A 14,714-nucleotide genomic window follows, 5' to 3' on the forward strand; every position below is an offset into this window, starting at 1 on the left:
CGGGCTGGACTGTTCCCATGAGGCACAGGGTCAGACTGATTTGCATATAGCCATGTCTGAACTGGGGTGGCAGAGTGGGCTAAAGAACGGTGATGGATTAAACCCAGATCTTTTGACTGGGTGTGGGTGTTTGATTGATTCAGATGCTCCGTCCATCACCACCCCCTTTTGTACCGCAGTAAGGAACCGACACATCCACTACCCTGAGTGTAAGGAACCGATGCATCAACTTCCCTGCGACCCTTTAGTTTTCCTTGCGTTATGCATTTAAGGTACATTGAGAGTAACGTGTTGCATTTACAACTTGAGAGAACTGAGCTATTTTATAACATTTTAAAGTCTATTTTTAAGTACAGTATTGTGGATTTTTGTCGTTTGGTCTTGTGTTAAGTCTATATAAAATTCTATTCCTTTTTCCTTCTTTTTTCTCCTTCTTCCAGAACACAGTATTTTATAACAATGTTATGTTACTTTTCTTTCATTATTGTACTTTCTTATAATATTTGCATTACATGCTTTTTTTCTATTCTTGTTTCAAATAGATTGTGTTAATTTCTATATACCTTCTGTTATATATCCTCTGAGTTATGTAATGGTTTAACCCTGTGGTCATTCTGTTAATAAAAAATGTATTTAACAACAAAAACATTCTATATAAAAATACTCCTTTTTTATAATACAACCTGTGAGGTGTTCATCTGTAGTGTTGTCACTGAATTACTGTATGTGTTCACAAATGCTTCACACACTGCCTCTGAGATAAGTGTGCCTGCTCGTGCCAAACTGCCAAGGGAGTGAGCAGGGGTTATTTTAGGAGTGTAGCCCCTTACCCTGACTAGACGCAAGGGTCCCTGTTTGGTCAAAGGTACCTACCTCTGCCAACTAGAGACCCTCCAATCTAACAACTGTATTTAATGTTTATATTAATTTAATGCTTTGTAGATGATTGCTCCTTCTTTCTCCTTGTTGCCGAACAAAGGTCCATACGACCAGTGGCAGGGGTTATTTAATGATTACAACTGAAGATTGAGATATAGAACCCCAGACTTCCTCAGATGTAAGCTGTAAAGTGATATACTGTGCTATAGTAAAACAATTGTGTGTATTACAACATGTTATGCTGCAATATTATGTCATTTAAAGTACACGAGGAAACATGAAATTGTTTGTGGCAATTTTACATCGCCTTAATGATACACAATAGATACTAATGAATTTAGACTCAGTCAATAATATCACTTACTGTCACATACCACCCTTAGGCGCGCAGGCAAATACATTTAACAAGGGGCATTGATTGGCACTTCTATCAGCTATAATCTTACTGAGCCCTGTACTTCTTTTTTGGGCATATGGTTTAAATATTAATGTCACCAAAAACATTGTGTTGATTTCAGTAAATGCAACCAGACAGTCCATTTAAATCGGGTGCACTTGTGCGATTTCCACAAACTTAAACACTCATTCCGGTTTTCCTCCATCTAAATGACAGAGATATGCCCACCCCAACATGGCTCCCACCTGAGACAGGCCACTGTACATTCAATAGAATGATTGTGCTAGGCTCTACTTAAACTGACGTTGGTATACGCAGAGAAGTATAGCTTGTGGAGTGGCGCTTGGACCAACTATAGAACAACTGGATGTGTTGGGGAGAGCGAGGGAGACCATATCTTTCAGACTCAACTAGACCAGATTTTATGCTGTTGTTTTATACATATTTACACCACAATTATATTTGTGTGACACATTTCTGTATTTTTAACATTTCATAGAAATAATATAATTCACTCACAATTGCATTTTATTGTCAAAGATGAAAGCAGACACTAAGCACCTAGTGATAGCAACTGAGCTTAATCTCCTTCTGTAACATAAAGGAAGTTAATATCTTTACTTAAAATTTCTTCGAATGCTTTTATAGTGGAATACCACACCTGCCATATAATAAGTGTATAGCTTTCAGAATACAATGTAAAACAGTTAACCACTGGACACAATGCTTAAAATGATAATTTCCATTTCAGTTGCCTCTCATATAGTATTTGAGGGATGCAGTGTGAAGTAAGGGGATCTTACTGTTAAACACTGATTGGGTTATTGTGAGTAAGTGACTTGAGTGTTTCATAAATCAGCTGTCTTAATACATGGCTATGGGATTAGTTATAATATTGTGCAAACAAATGTGATCATGCTATATGGCAAATGGTTAAAGTTTTTCCAATAGTGGGGAGTGCATGGTTTATGGCTGTGACAGTGTGAGAATGATGACCTTAGCAAGAGAACAATTTTACAAGAAAGTCTGATGTAAAAAGCCTAGTAATAACTATATTGATTGCCCAGATTGTTTGCATCTCCATAGTTTATCGCCAAGTAGATTCTGGTTGAAGCAAAGAAGTCCGATCACAACAATCCCCAGAGAGATTTCTTCTAATTCTTCCTGAAAAGAGACACATGTGCCATCATCCATGCCCCACTTGTTTGTAAAGATCCAAGACTTGCCTAACTCAATGTATATACAAATCTAAATGTATATATGTATGTGTTTTAATATGTGGTATTTGTACAGCATGAACCCAATCTGAATGTAGCCGAGTGCTGTACATGGCCATAGACAGAGATTCTATTAGAGAGCATACCTAGGTGGGGTGGTCCTGGTTTCTGAAAGAATGGGTGCACTATGTATTGTATTAAGATATTGTGTTGATTAAAACGGTGTGTCTTTAGCTCCTTCCTAAATTGGAATAGAGTTGGGTCTGTCCTCATTTTTAGGGGGATGTCATTCCAGATACTGGGTGCATAGCTTTAAACAGATTGTTGTCTTGTTCTTTCTTTCACTTCTTGGTCTCTAGTATGATGTTGTACTGACTAAAGCCACGCTGAGAGTGATCGAAGATGGTGAGTTTATTAGCCAGGAGGGTGAAGATTTACAATCAAGGACTGGAAATTAACTCTAATTTCTGTGAACTCAGGTTTAAATGATTTTACCATGCCATTGCAGACGTCACTTTGGAGACCGGGATAGACATTGGAAGAGTGTGATGTAATAAAGGAGAAATGGAAATTGTTTACAAATCAATTTGGACACATTCACCTGTAGCCTTCTCCGACGTGACACTTAACTGCATGGAGTTAGTTTCCAGTGAAGATTACACTCGTTTTGATAAGATGCCTGGCATTTATGACCTCAGCTCCTGATAAGCACACATTCCCAGCCCTGCCAAGGGCCATATAAAAATCGTATATTATCATCCAACTGGGCGAGGTGCAGCAGGGGTGTGGCCTAGTTCCTCTCGCCACTGAGAAATAATTAACTCTTTGTCCACAGAATATTTATTGGCTGGTAATAGGTTTACTCGCCTGTTTCACGGATTAATGGTTCACCAAATAAGTGCTGGGTAAGGCTTATAAGCAGTGGTGATCTGGAAAGAGTGCATAAGAGCTTGGGGAAGAGCAGCATACCAACATTAAATATTCCCAGAACAAGCAAAAGAATTTGGTGGAAATAAAACAGATCAAGGAAGGAAAATAATATTTCACTCCCACAAAAAAGAACAAACTTTCATCTACCATGAAATACTTTCTCCTGCTGGTGTTCCCTGCATGTCTGATGATGATGATGATGATGCAAACTTGTCAGGCAGTCTATGTCAAGGTAAGTCCATTATAAATATCTCAAGGTAAATTAAACAATAAAGGGCTTAATTACAAGTCCCTTGCGCCGCGGTGCGTGACTTTTATTATGGGTAAAAGTGTAGTACCGGTGGCGCAGGGGGCTTGTAAATAAGCTCCTAAATGTGCAATCTGAGAAACCTGTAAATTTATATTACATTTATTAGGCGCTTTTTGTATTCGTGAAATGGTTCTTTTAATAGTAATGGAAAAATAATTTGTTTTCTTAAATAGTGCTTCGGTCCACAGTCATGCAGTTTCTGAGATCTGTAAATGACCATCTGTAAATTGAAATGCAATGGTATTTAACATACCAATTACTTCCAAGTACATGTTTAGCACTTGCAAGATTGTAGAAATATTTAGAAACACGTTGCAAACTACATGAAGAATGTCAGGTGTCCTACACTGAGTCAAGTGGACACATGAAAAGGCAACTCCCATGAGATAATTGTCTGCCACCAAAAATAAGCATGAAGCTGAAGGCAAGATCCTATAATTAGGGAAAGGGTAGTTACATCATAAAAGCATCTTAAGATACTTTTTGAGAGCACTACAGATTGTTTTTTTTTTTAATGAAAGTAATCTAAAGGTTTTACCTTCGAAAGGGAAAACCTTAACTGTTTGATTTCTCCTAAAGGCATTTGTTAGGTGACGTTTATTGACAGGCAGATGGTGCGACATCATATTGAGTTACTTGAGAAAGACTATACAGCATTCTGACTGGCTGATGGAGCACTATTATGTCGCGCCTGCTGAAGGTATACTTCTGCTGCCTGGTAATGCCCAGTGTGAATTAACTGATTGGCCCTCATAGACCACACCTTCCAATTCATGTACTTTTGATAGGTGATGGAGCTGGGCCAGTTAACGTGGGTACAGTTAAAGTTGACCGTCCTCATCAGAAGCAGGCACGCTGATCACCTGGTATGTGGAGCCACAGACCCAGGAGTGATTCATCTTGGTGTGGGACCAGAACCCAGCGCCTCGGTTTCAGAACCCTATGGAAGTCTAATCTCTTTAGACTAGGATCTAATTAAAGACCTTCACAGCTGACAGTGGCTGTGATGAAGGAATGCTGAGTAAGGGTGTCCTCACTTCCATGTGGTTGCACTTAAAGCTCCGTCAATCCTTTGTTCAGATAGCATGCACTTTGCTGATACACTTATGTAGTGGTTGCAAGGCAGCAAATGGCAGTCCATAAAACTTGACAATAAATAAACTGGAGCTGATGTGGCGTAGTGGCGAGAACTGCTGAACATGGGAACCTAGTTCAAATCCTGCCCTTCACTCAACACCCTTTCATTGTGGCCAAATCACTCATTTGTCCATTGACTAATGTAATGCTCTCCCGCCAAGTTTGCGCTATATGAAACTGTACAAAAGGTTGATTTCACAACTCGAGGACTTGAAAAGTTAGTAATTTGAAAGCATTTGTGTGGATTTCGAAGATGTGCATAATCTTTTCAACTTAAATATTGGATGTCAGTATGTCAGGGATAACTTGGCCTTAAGTCAATTAGATGGTCCTCCTCTTTCAGGTTATAATTGATCCATAGAACTCTAGTTTGTACTTTTTTACATTTTAACAAAGTCGTGATGAGTGGGGCGTGTTGGAGCAATCTATACACAAGAGTTTATGTAAAAGATTCCCTATCAGATTTACATTACAATGGGGTTATTTCGAAAGATAAAATGCCCTAAAAGCTATAGAATAAATAATATGCATTTAATATTTCACAAAGAGGCACATATTTCACATATAGCATCAAAATCTACAAAACAAAGTGCAGGCAAAACAGTAAAAATGAGCCTGTTTCCCAAGTACAAATATTTGTTGCCAGGTAGCATTGGGTCATTGGACTGTTGCAGGATTGGCTATGTTTTTCTTCTTTCACCCTTCTTTGGTTTTTATCATACAAATGATTCACTGGTTCAAAGGTTCCAGGGATTCCCAAATCTGGATCAAGCATAGAGCTTGCAGGGTGGGTTAATGTGCTGGAACCTTGGTAGTGAGCATTCTTTGGATCAGTACAGGGGCACCATATTGCATGCATTATATCACATAACAATAATAGCACATTCCCACAACATTGGGGATAAGTCTAGATAAGTTTATGCTGAGTTAAAAATAGTAAATATATACTTACATTACTTTATAGTGGTTAGGTGAAATTAGTTGATACTATATTATTATTTATCAAAATTATTGAAAATGGGGACGTACCAACACCTGATCTATTAAGCCATCGTTGAAGGCACTCTGGTGAGGGTGAAGTTGTTTCAGGCTTCGTAACCATACTTATACGTCTATAAGTCTGAAATTGTAATATATATTGTTTTTTAGGAACAGATACAAACGTAGTGAGATTCTGCGGTAGACCAAGCACTTGATTAAGAAGCATATTTTCCTCAGCAATTTATGTACTATGTATAAGGATACCCCCAAAGCAATACCATTTTAAAAATCAATTCTTCAATGTCCTCTAACATCCCTCCAGAGAGCATGAGAGCAATTTTGCAATCAGTTGTGTCTGAACACAAGGAATAGAGAAATAATTACTAGTCTTGCTTTGCACAAAACGACTTGTGAGATTTTTATTTACTTTCCCAATCATATGATACACAATTAAATCTACTTATCAGACATTAAAAATACATTGGGCAGGTGAATATATAACACAGTCTCATGTTGAATATGGTAAGGAGATGGCTGGTTATCACATGTTCAGATTTATTTCAACAGGTCATATATACATATCAAAGTAGCCACCTAACTATGGGGCCGATTATGATAGCGGATAATCCGCATCCTCTGGGCCGGCGGAAGCCACCGCCGGCCCGGAGGATGCGGATTATCCGCTGCGGACTGGAAAAAGACCCCCCGCCAGATTAGGATGGCTGGGGGATATTTGTTCCGTCCGCAGCTTTATCGCCGCGGTCGCCTTCCGACCGCGGCGGAAAAGCTCTAACATGGCTGGCGGTGTCTATCAGACACCGCCAGGCATATTAGTATGTCAGCGGTCCTATGCCTTTCCACGGCGGCATTTCTGCTGTGGAAAGGCATACGGTCTTTTCTTTGGGGGCCTGTTGCGGGCCCCCAGGGGTGAACCAGGGGTGGGGGGTGCACATGGGGGGTACCTATGGTACCCCCCTGCCTTTGCGTGCACAAAGTGGCAGGCACCGCGCGGTGCCTGCCGCTGTGTGCATGCAAATGCACTGCTTTCATTTATAACATTGCGGCGGGTGCTGCTTCAAGTAGCACCCGCTGCAATGTTAAACATACAGGATGTGACCGCCAGGGTGGCGGTCACATCCTAATTTGTACGGAGGGACCGCCGCTGCCCCTGCGGACGGTCCCTCCACCTCTGGGGTGGCGGACGGACGCAGGTCCGTCCGCCATCCTAATAGGGACCTATGTACAGACTGGAACCTGACTGGAACGTAACTGGCCGCATGGTGTGAGCTTTTTTATAGTGAGCTGAGTGGGGATGAGATGCACTCCTAGTAATCCAAAAGTTAATCATGTGTAAACCATTACTCCTTTCAAACATTATTGGCTTGCAAAACTTGCTTCGCGCTTCGTCCCATTGCACTGCAATATTACTAAACAATGAAGGCTCAGAAGCATAAGTTGGGTTCCATGTCATGATTCATGTCTGAATAATGAGGCACAATCTGTAAGAGGCAATTTTTTCATACACAAGTCAGATGAATTTTCAGCGCTTTATAGAGAGGCCTATTGATAACATTTGTATGTGTTGTTTCATGTTTAGATTTAATGCGTTGTTTAATATTAGTGAATTGCTTGGTTGACAATAATGGTTAAAAGTATATATATTTGCTTATATTTTGAGATGCCCCTGAGGAAGGGAATTCATTCCGGAATTGCATTGGGTTTGTCAAAACATAATAAATCATGACAGGGAACCCACCGTATGCTTCTGAGCCTTCTTGTACATCAACGTTTAACATGGATTGAATAAAATGAATTGAAAGCAAGAAAGAAGGATGAAAATGAATGGTGAAAAAATGGAAAAAGTAGATTTAATCATATGAATTTGATTCATTGGATTCAGGCAGCGATGTGGCTGTGCAGCTTGGTGGAACCTATGAAGGTTCCTTCGTTGTTTAGCTTTTTTATAGTGCCACATAGTTATAGGAGAGGCTAAAAGTACAAATGTCGGCAACTTCATTTTTGTAAGGTGTCCTGTCGCCATTGGTTAACACTGCACTTCATAAGTGTCAAGTATAAATAAATGAATTAATTAATGAATAAATAAACAAATAAATAGATACATAAAACAAAATGTGCATGCTAATTAGGCTGTGGCACCATGGCTAAATTATTGGGAGGTAAGTCATGAATTCAATAATGAAATATTAAGGCAAAAGGCATATTTCAAGAGTTTGTCTATTTTCCAATACTTTATTCTAGAGACTGAGGTCTTGAACAAAGCTGGAGATAATGGCATGTCTTAAAATTATAATTCCTTGACAGGGCTTTGATTGCATGATTGCCTCTCCACCCTCAGCAGGATAGATATAGAGGAAAACCATAAAAAGTAACTACATTCAAGGTCAGTGCTGGCAAAAGATATGCAAAAGTAATCCTAAGCAAGGTTGAATATGTGGACCAATGCCTAATTACACACCGACTACGTTATCACTGTTTGCGATGTAGTGGCACACCTTTAACTAGGTTTGCCCTGGGCAGAACAAAATTCACCTCGCTCTGAGTAGGTGCAGACCAGCAGTTTCCGCAAGCACTGCGAAGAGTGCATGAGAGACAGACAGATGTGGAGAAACGTCCACCATGTCTCACAGGAAGTGGTCTGACGTCTCTTTGAATCTGGGGCAATGGCATCCCTATACCAGTCTGCAGGGCCGCTAATGACTCTGCGGTGCAAAGGTGCACAACCCCATGAGGCCCACATGCAATTGAATATCTATGCATTTGTATGAGGTATGGGCTTCTCAGGGACCCCTCACCACATTCTGTGTGGGCCACATCATTTAAGGTTATGCCACTGCTGCAGTGGGATGTCCAGAAGGTCTCTATGAACCCAATGCTCCCCCCTGATTGTGGTGTCCTGGGGGCGGACTGACTGGTGGTTCCCTCTATATGACACAGTCAGTGCAACTCTTGACTGCTTCTTTACCTCTTCACCCACATCTGTTATATAGTACTAAGACAAAATGCTTCTTCATTTGCATGGGGCACCATGTGTTTTGTGTTAAATGAGGACCTGCAAAAATTCCTGTGGCCTTTCTATAATAGAAAAGTGCCTTAGGGGCACAAGAAACGGGTGCAAATAGGTGCAAAAGCGCTTTTCCCTCCATGGGACTCCCAGCTTGTAGGGCTAACAGCTTTGGGAAACATGATTAATTTATCATTTTTTCCATGTAAACACAGCTTTTGTTACCTAGCTGCTTTCAGATATAAAACCAGTTGACAGTAGGCAATGCTTCTGTTTCACCATCTATATTTTACATTTTGGGATGGTGGCGGGTCTGCGATCCTACCACGGAATGCCTGAGAGATGTACTTCATTAACCTGGCAGAAGACCAACCGCCATATTTAGAGATCTCTGCTAAATTGGCAAAGATCTTTGTTGCCGCAGCTGACTACTGTGGCGGTGGCTCCGAGGAGGGTAACTTCTTTATAGCGCCCAATCAGCTAAATGCTTTCCAAAAACAGACTCCAAAATCAAGAGGTTGAAATTGAGGAAAAAAACAAATGGCCTTGACCTGCTGGCAGTTTTCTTTCCCTCTTTGTGGAAGTCATTTGTGGATACTAACTTTAACACTATTTGCAATTCGGTTACAAATCTAGACTTGGAATCAATCGCAAATTTTAGCCCTAATGCGGATTACAACTGAGAAACAAATTGTGCTCCCAGCACTTTTTGTTATGAAAAAAAAATGCTACTAATACCTGGCAAAAATTGTAAAATATATATATAAAAAAAAAAAATGCATTTCAGAAGGCGGTAACCATGCAGTGTTACCTGTTTATACCCTACTTACAGTACTCCGAATCTAGAGATAATACTGCACCCAATAAATGCTGCAGTGTGCAGCATCATTGTTTAGTAGACCGAACTCCAGCCTAACCTTCGGAAACCCTTCTTCATATTAGAAGAATTGCTATCAAAACATTACATCTATCCCATTGAAAGTGTTATGCTAAGCCAGATTTTTAGAGACCCCCTCCAGGGAGCTGATTAAATAACATTGGCGTTGCTATAGGGAGATGAGAAATATTGCAAATGTCATAGTCTAGTGACTCAAAGCATGTCTGAAAAGTACTCTCACTAGCTCATTATATTGATCAGGCGCCCCCCCCCCACGACTAGAGGAGGGGCGCCCTTAGTTGCGCCACGGGACCGAGCCGAGCTCCCTGTGGGCTATTGAGGTGGGGGACTGCAGGTGACGTATGGGCAGGGAGGGACCCTCTGACGAAAAGGAAACCGAATCCTATGGGGGCTTTTTAAGAGGGTACGTCCTGGGTCTCTTCCTCTTTGTCTCCCGGGACCCTCTCAAGGTAGCGTCAGGAGCGTCAACAACCACCCACCCACCCGGCAGGATAGCGAGTCTAGTGGCAGAGCACTGACAGTTAGCAACAAAGGGGCAGACACACAACAATTGTTGTTCAGTGCCTGTAGGGGCCCCCAGGAGGGGGTAAAATTGCAGTGTGCTTTAGGTTGGTGGGGAGGAGGGCCTGGCCTGACGGTGGTCCTCGACTCTACTGCCCTAACCTGCCACTTATGGACTGAGGTCAACCTTTGGGAGGCTGCCTGTCTTCAGGTATCCCCGGCGGGCCGGTGCGCTATGCGGTGCCCTGGATTTCAAGATGTAATTTTCAACAATTTGTAATAGTTTGCTGTAGCGCATTGGGGCCTGACGGCCCAATGTGCACAGTGGAGCGTTCAAGTCTATGGTCAACTTGATACAATGATTATCTGTAAAGTGATTCTTATTTCCTTACTGCCTTAACATGATACTGATGTGAGAGTGTGATGCAATGTATAATCCTATATATACATATATCCAAATAGGATACGGAGTGTGATGCTATGTGTAATCATCTATATATATAGATATATCCAAGTAGGATAATGGTACTCTCCAGGTAGATGGAGGAGAATTCTCATGTTTCGATTTGAATAAAATCTACGCATTGCACACTAATAACTGGTCTGGTGATTCCTTGGGCTTAGTACTGTTTGGGTATGACAGGAGCCAGCCTGTGCGGTGAAGGAAGATGGAAAGTGGAGCTAGGTGGAGAGAGAGAGTGTCATGTTGTGCGCACACTATGTAATTGCTGGCTGAGTTTTTCTTAGAGATGTGGTTGCCTATATTGTTCCACATGACTAGTTCAATCCAATCTTGTATTTTCATGAAAAATATATGCAAAATATATAGGGGTGCATTTGAAAGGTGTATAATAACTTATAGATGATAACAATTGTCACCACCCAAACACAACTTGGATTGACCTAAATATAGATCTCAGGACCCACCAACATCACCTTCTACCAATGGTTAATAAGCTCATGTACCAACCCAGCGGGTGAAGAGCAAGTAAAATAGCTTAGACTGCATTAAACCATTTTAGGAAGACCTCCAGCCACACCCATTATTTTTTCAAACAAATTGACCTATCTACAATCAAGCACATCAACCATAAAGAGTTAGATGATTACAAATACACTGATGGCAACACTTACAACTCATCAACCAATTCAGACTTCAGTCTGCAATGCAACCCTTTACACCTAGGCTCTGATGAAGGTGCGAGGCCAAATATGTAGTATGCATTTTGGTTATTCACTGCAATGATGCAGCAATAATGGGAAACTAAAGGTGTTTGCTATAAAGGAACTCCTGGCTTCTCTGGCAGGTCTCTCTGAGAGCCTGTCAGTGCAGCACAGGCTCCATGCTCAGATGGAGTGCAAAGAGAACATTTTTGAGTGGGGAAGAGAAGGGAAAGCACAGAGTGTGGTATGGATGCATGGCAAATCGCCAGATATTTTGTTTTTCATTTGGGACAGGGTGGAGAGGCCATGGGATGCATGGCTTCTCTGTGATTCCTCTGCCACTGAGAAGCAGTGGAAAGCAAAGGCAGAGAATTTTGTGGGACATAAGTAAGGTTAACGTTGTCAAAATTGAATGAATGGGAAATGTCTCACTTTGGAGTTCTGAATTTCATCATATACTACTCAAGCTTCACTGTTTTTGTCTATTTGATGCCACTTGGTGTTAAACATCCTCATTATTCACTGTTACCCATTACTATTCTAAATGTGTTACATAACAACGTGATTACTACTAAAGATAAAGAGGATGAAGTTGGTTCCTGTCCACAAACAGTTCAACTTCAGCCCAAATTTGCAATATATTTAATAAATTCACTGTAAAGTAAGGTATCCAATAAGGCCTTATTTTCTATCATTATTTTTTACTGAGGAAGAATGTTAAATGACATTTTGGATAAGGTAAGGAGAGATCAAAACATTCCAGCATTTTACAAAATACAAAGAAAGCAAAAAGTTCTGTTTTATGCCATGACCTGTTTGTTTAAGCTCTAAGGCTGAAGCATTTAAACCACTGGTACATAAATTAGTAGTTTTCAGCAAGCTCGTTGCATACAGCTTCTGTTATGTGGATTTGTAAAGCGTACTATCATCCATGACGGTATCCTGGAGCTAAGCAGGTGTGTTTCCATTACTTCCTGGGGTAGGTTAGTTAATTGAAAAGTCATATTTTCTGCTTCTTGCAGAATTCAAGAAGAGAGGAGGCTCTGATATGAAGTGATAGGCCATTCTACACTTTAAGAGTTATGTAAGAGAATACTCATCCTCCTGCTCTGGTCTGTGTATGCATGGGATTTATGGGAGTTGGAGTCCAGCAGAGAAAAGTGTGAGTAGTTGGTAGAAGGAGATGTGACTGTTCAGATAGATGGGGCCTTAGTTGTGTAGTGCCTTGTATGTGCATCTTTAGAGTTTGAAACATGCATGTTTGTGTATCGGGAGCCAGTGGATGTCCCTGAGGTGTGGCCTCAAAGTGAATTCTCTGTAGGAGGTTCTCCACTGAGTCTGTCCACCGAGTTCTGGATGGTTTGTATTCTTCTGGTGAGTTGTTTGGTAATCCCATCGTAGAGGGTGTTTCTGTGGTCCAACGTGCTGATGACTAGGGCATGAGTGATGTTAAATCTGGAGTTACTTGGGAGCTATTTGAAGATCTTCCTCAGCATCTTCAAGGTGCGTAAGCATGATGCAGTGACGACATTTACTTGTGCGGTCATACCCACCTTGCTGTTAATGATGTTTATGAGATTCCTGGTGTTGGTGCAGATTATGGATCTGAGTTTGTCTGGCCACCAGCTAGAGTCCCATAATAAAGTGTTTTTGATGGAGATAACTACTTCTGTCTGGTCAGTGTTTCACACAGTTGGCTTTCTTCCAGTTAGTGACTTTGGTCCTTCTGGCAGTAAATTTGTTTATTGTGTTGTGGATCTTATCCCAGAGGGAGAGTATGAGTTGTATACAGGGGCATTGTAAATCCCCCACTTTGGCAGCTACAGCAGGTTGGTGTTCTTTATGTGCCTCTTCTGCCTGCAACTCAGCAGACACACTATCATCCTTAACGATGAAATACAGTGTCAATAGAAGAGCAAGCAGGAGCAGGGAAATAAGAAAGCTGGTAAACAGAACAAGAAAAGAAAGAAGGAATATTGGAAGGAAGGGTGAATATAAGGAAGTATGGATGAATGAGCAGGTGGAAGAATGAGTATGCGGATAAATGAGTTGTGAAATGATGAGTGAATAATAGCCGGATAGACAGGTGAAAGGATGACAAATAAAGCGATCGGTTGATGAATGAGTGAGTGAATGGATAGGTAGATGGACAGGTGAAAGGATGGCAGAGTAAAGGGATGATAGACAAGTGAAAAGATGGCAGAGTAAAAAGATGGGTGAATAGGTGGCTGGACAGATGAAAGGAAGGCAGAGAAAAAGGATGGATGGATGAGTGGGTGAAAAGATGAGTGAATAGATGGCAGAGTGGATGAATGGTTGGCAGAGCTGATGAATGGATGGAAGGATGTCAGAGTGGATGGATGGATGGATGGATGGATGATGGATGGATTGCATAGTGGATATATAGAGGGCAGGATAGACAGCTGGGTGGTTGGTTGGATGGATGGCAGAGTGGATTTAATTTAATCATAGCATATTTACTTACGCTAACATAACATGTGTTATGAATATTTATATCATCTACCTCACTGCGGTTGCTTGTTAACTGCTTATATATATGTTAACCCTTTTCCTTTTCATATTTCATGTTAAGCGCTCTGATACCCACGGGTCTTGTTCGCGCTATACAAAACTATATAATAAATAAATAAATAAATAAATAAATGGATGGTTAGATGATTGATAAATTGGAAGTGGATTGGCGGATGGCAGAGTAACTGCATGGATAGCTGCAAGAGTTGATTGATGAAATGGCAGAGTGGGTGGATGCAGAGTGGATAGGTGGATGGATGGATGGATGGTAGAGTGGAGGGATGGATAAAAGAGTGGATGTATGGCAGAGTGCATAGATGACAGAGTGTAGGGATAGATGAATGGCAGAGTGTCTAGATGATGGTTGAAAGAGTGGATGGAAGTGTGGAGAGCAGAGTGGATGGATGGATGTCAAAGTAGATAGATGGCAGAATGGATGGTTCGATGGGTGGCACAATGGATGGATGAATAGGAGAGTGGACAAATGGAAGGCAGAGTGGAAGAGTAAATGGGTGGATGAATGGATGGATAGGTGGATGGATGGATGAATGGCAGATTGGATGGCTAGATGGATGGCAGAGTGGATGGGTAGATGGCCAAAAAGATAGATGGGTGGCTTGTTGGATGTATGTCAGAGGGGATGAGTGGTTGGATGGCAGAGTAGATGGATGGATGGATGGCAGAGTTGAGGGGTGGAAGGCAGAGTGGGTGTATGGATGGATGGCAGAGTGGAGGGATGGATGGAT

General features: G+C 41.3%; 1 protein-coding gene across 1 annotated transcript in view; it reads left to right on the forward strand.

Moving 5' to 3' along the window:
• The first annotated feature begins 3,360 nt into the window (after positions 1 to 3,360).
• LOC144754807 (guanylin-like) overlaps positions 3,361 to 14,714 on the forward strand; it is a 45,503-nt gene continuing 34,149 nt past the window's right edge. Inside the window, exon 1 of the mRNA XM_078643033.1 lies at positions 3,361 to 3,655. Within this exon, the coding sequence (XP_078499159.1) occupies positions 3,572 to 3,655 (84 nt within the window). The 5' untranslated portion in view covers positions 3,361 to 3,571. The remainder of the gene's footprint in view (positions 3,656 to 14,714) is intronic.

This window comes from Lissotriton helveticus, chromosome 5_1 (assembly GCF_964261635.1).
Source record: "Lissotriton helveticus chromosome 5_1, aLisHel1.1, whole genome shotgun sequence".
In the NCBI taxonomy this organism is placed as follows: domain Eukaryota; kingdom Metazoa; phylum Chordata; class Amphibia; order Caudata; family Salamandridae; genus Lissotriton; species Lissotriton helveticus.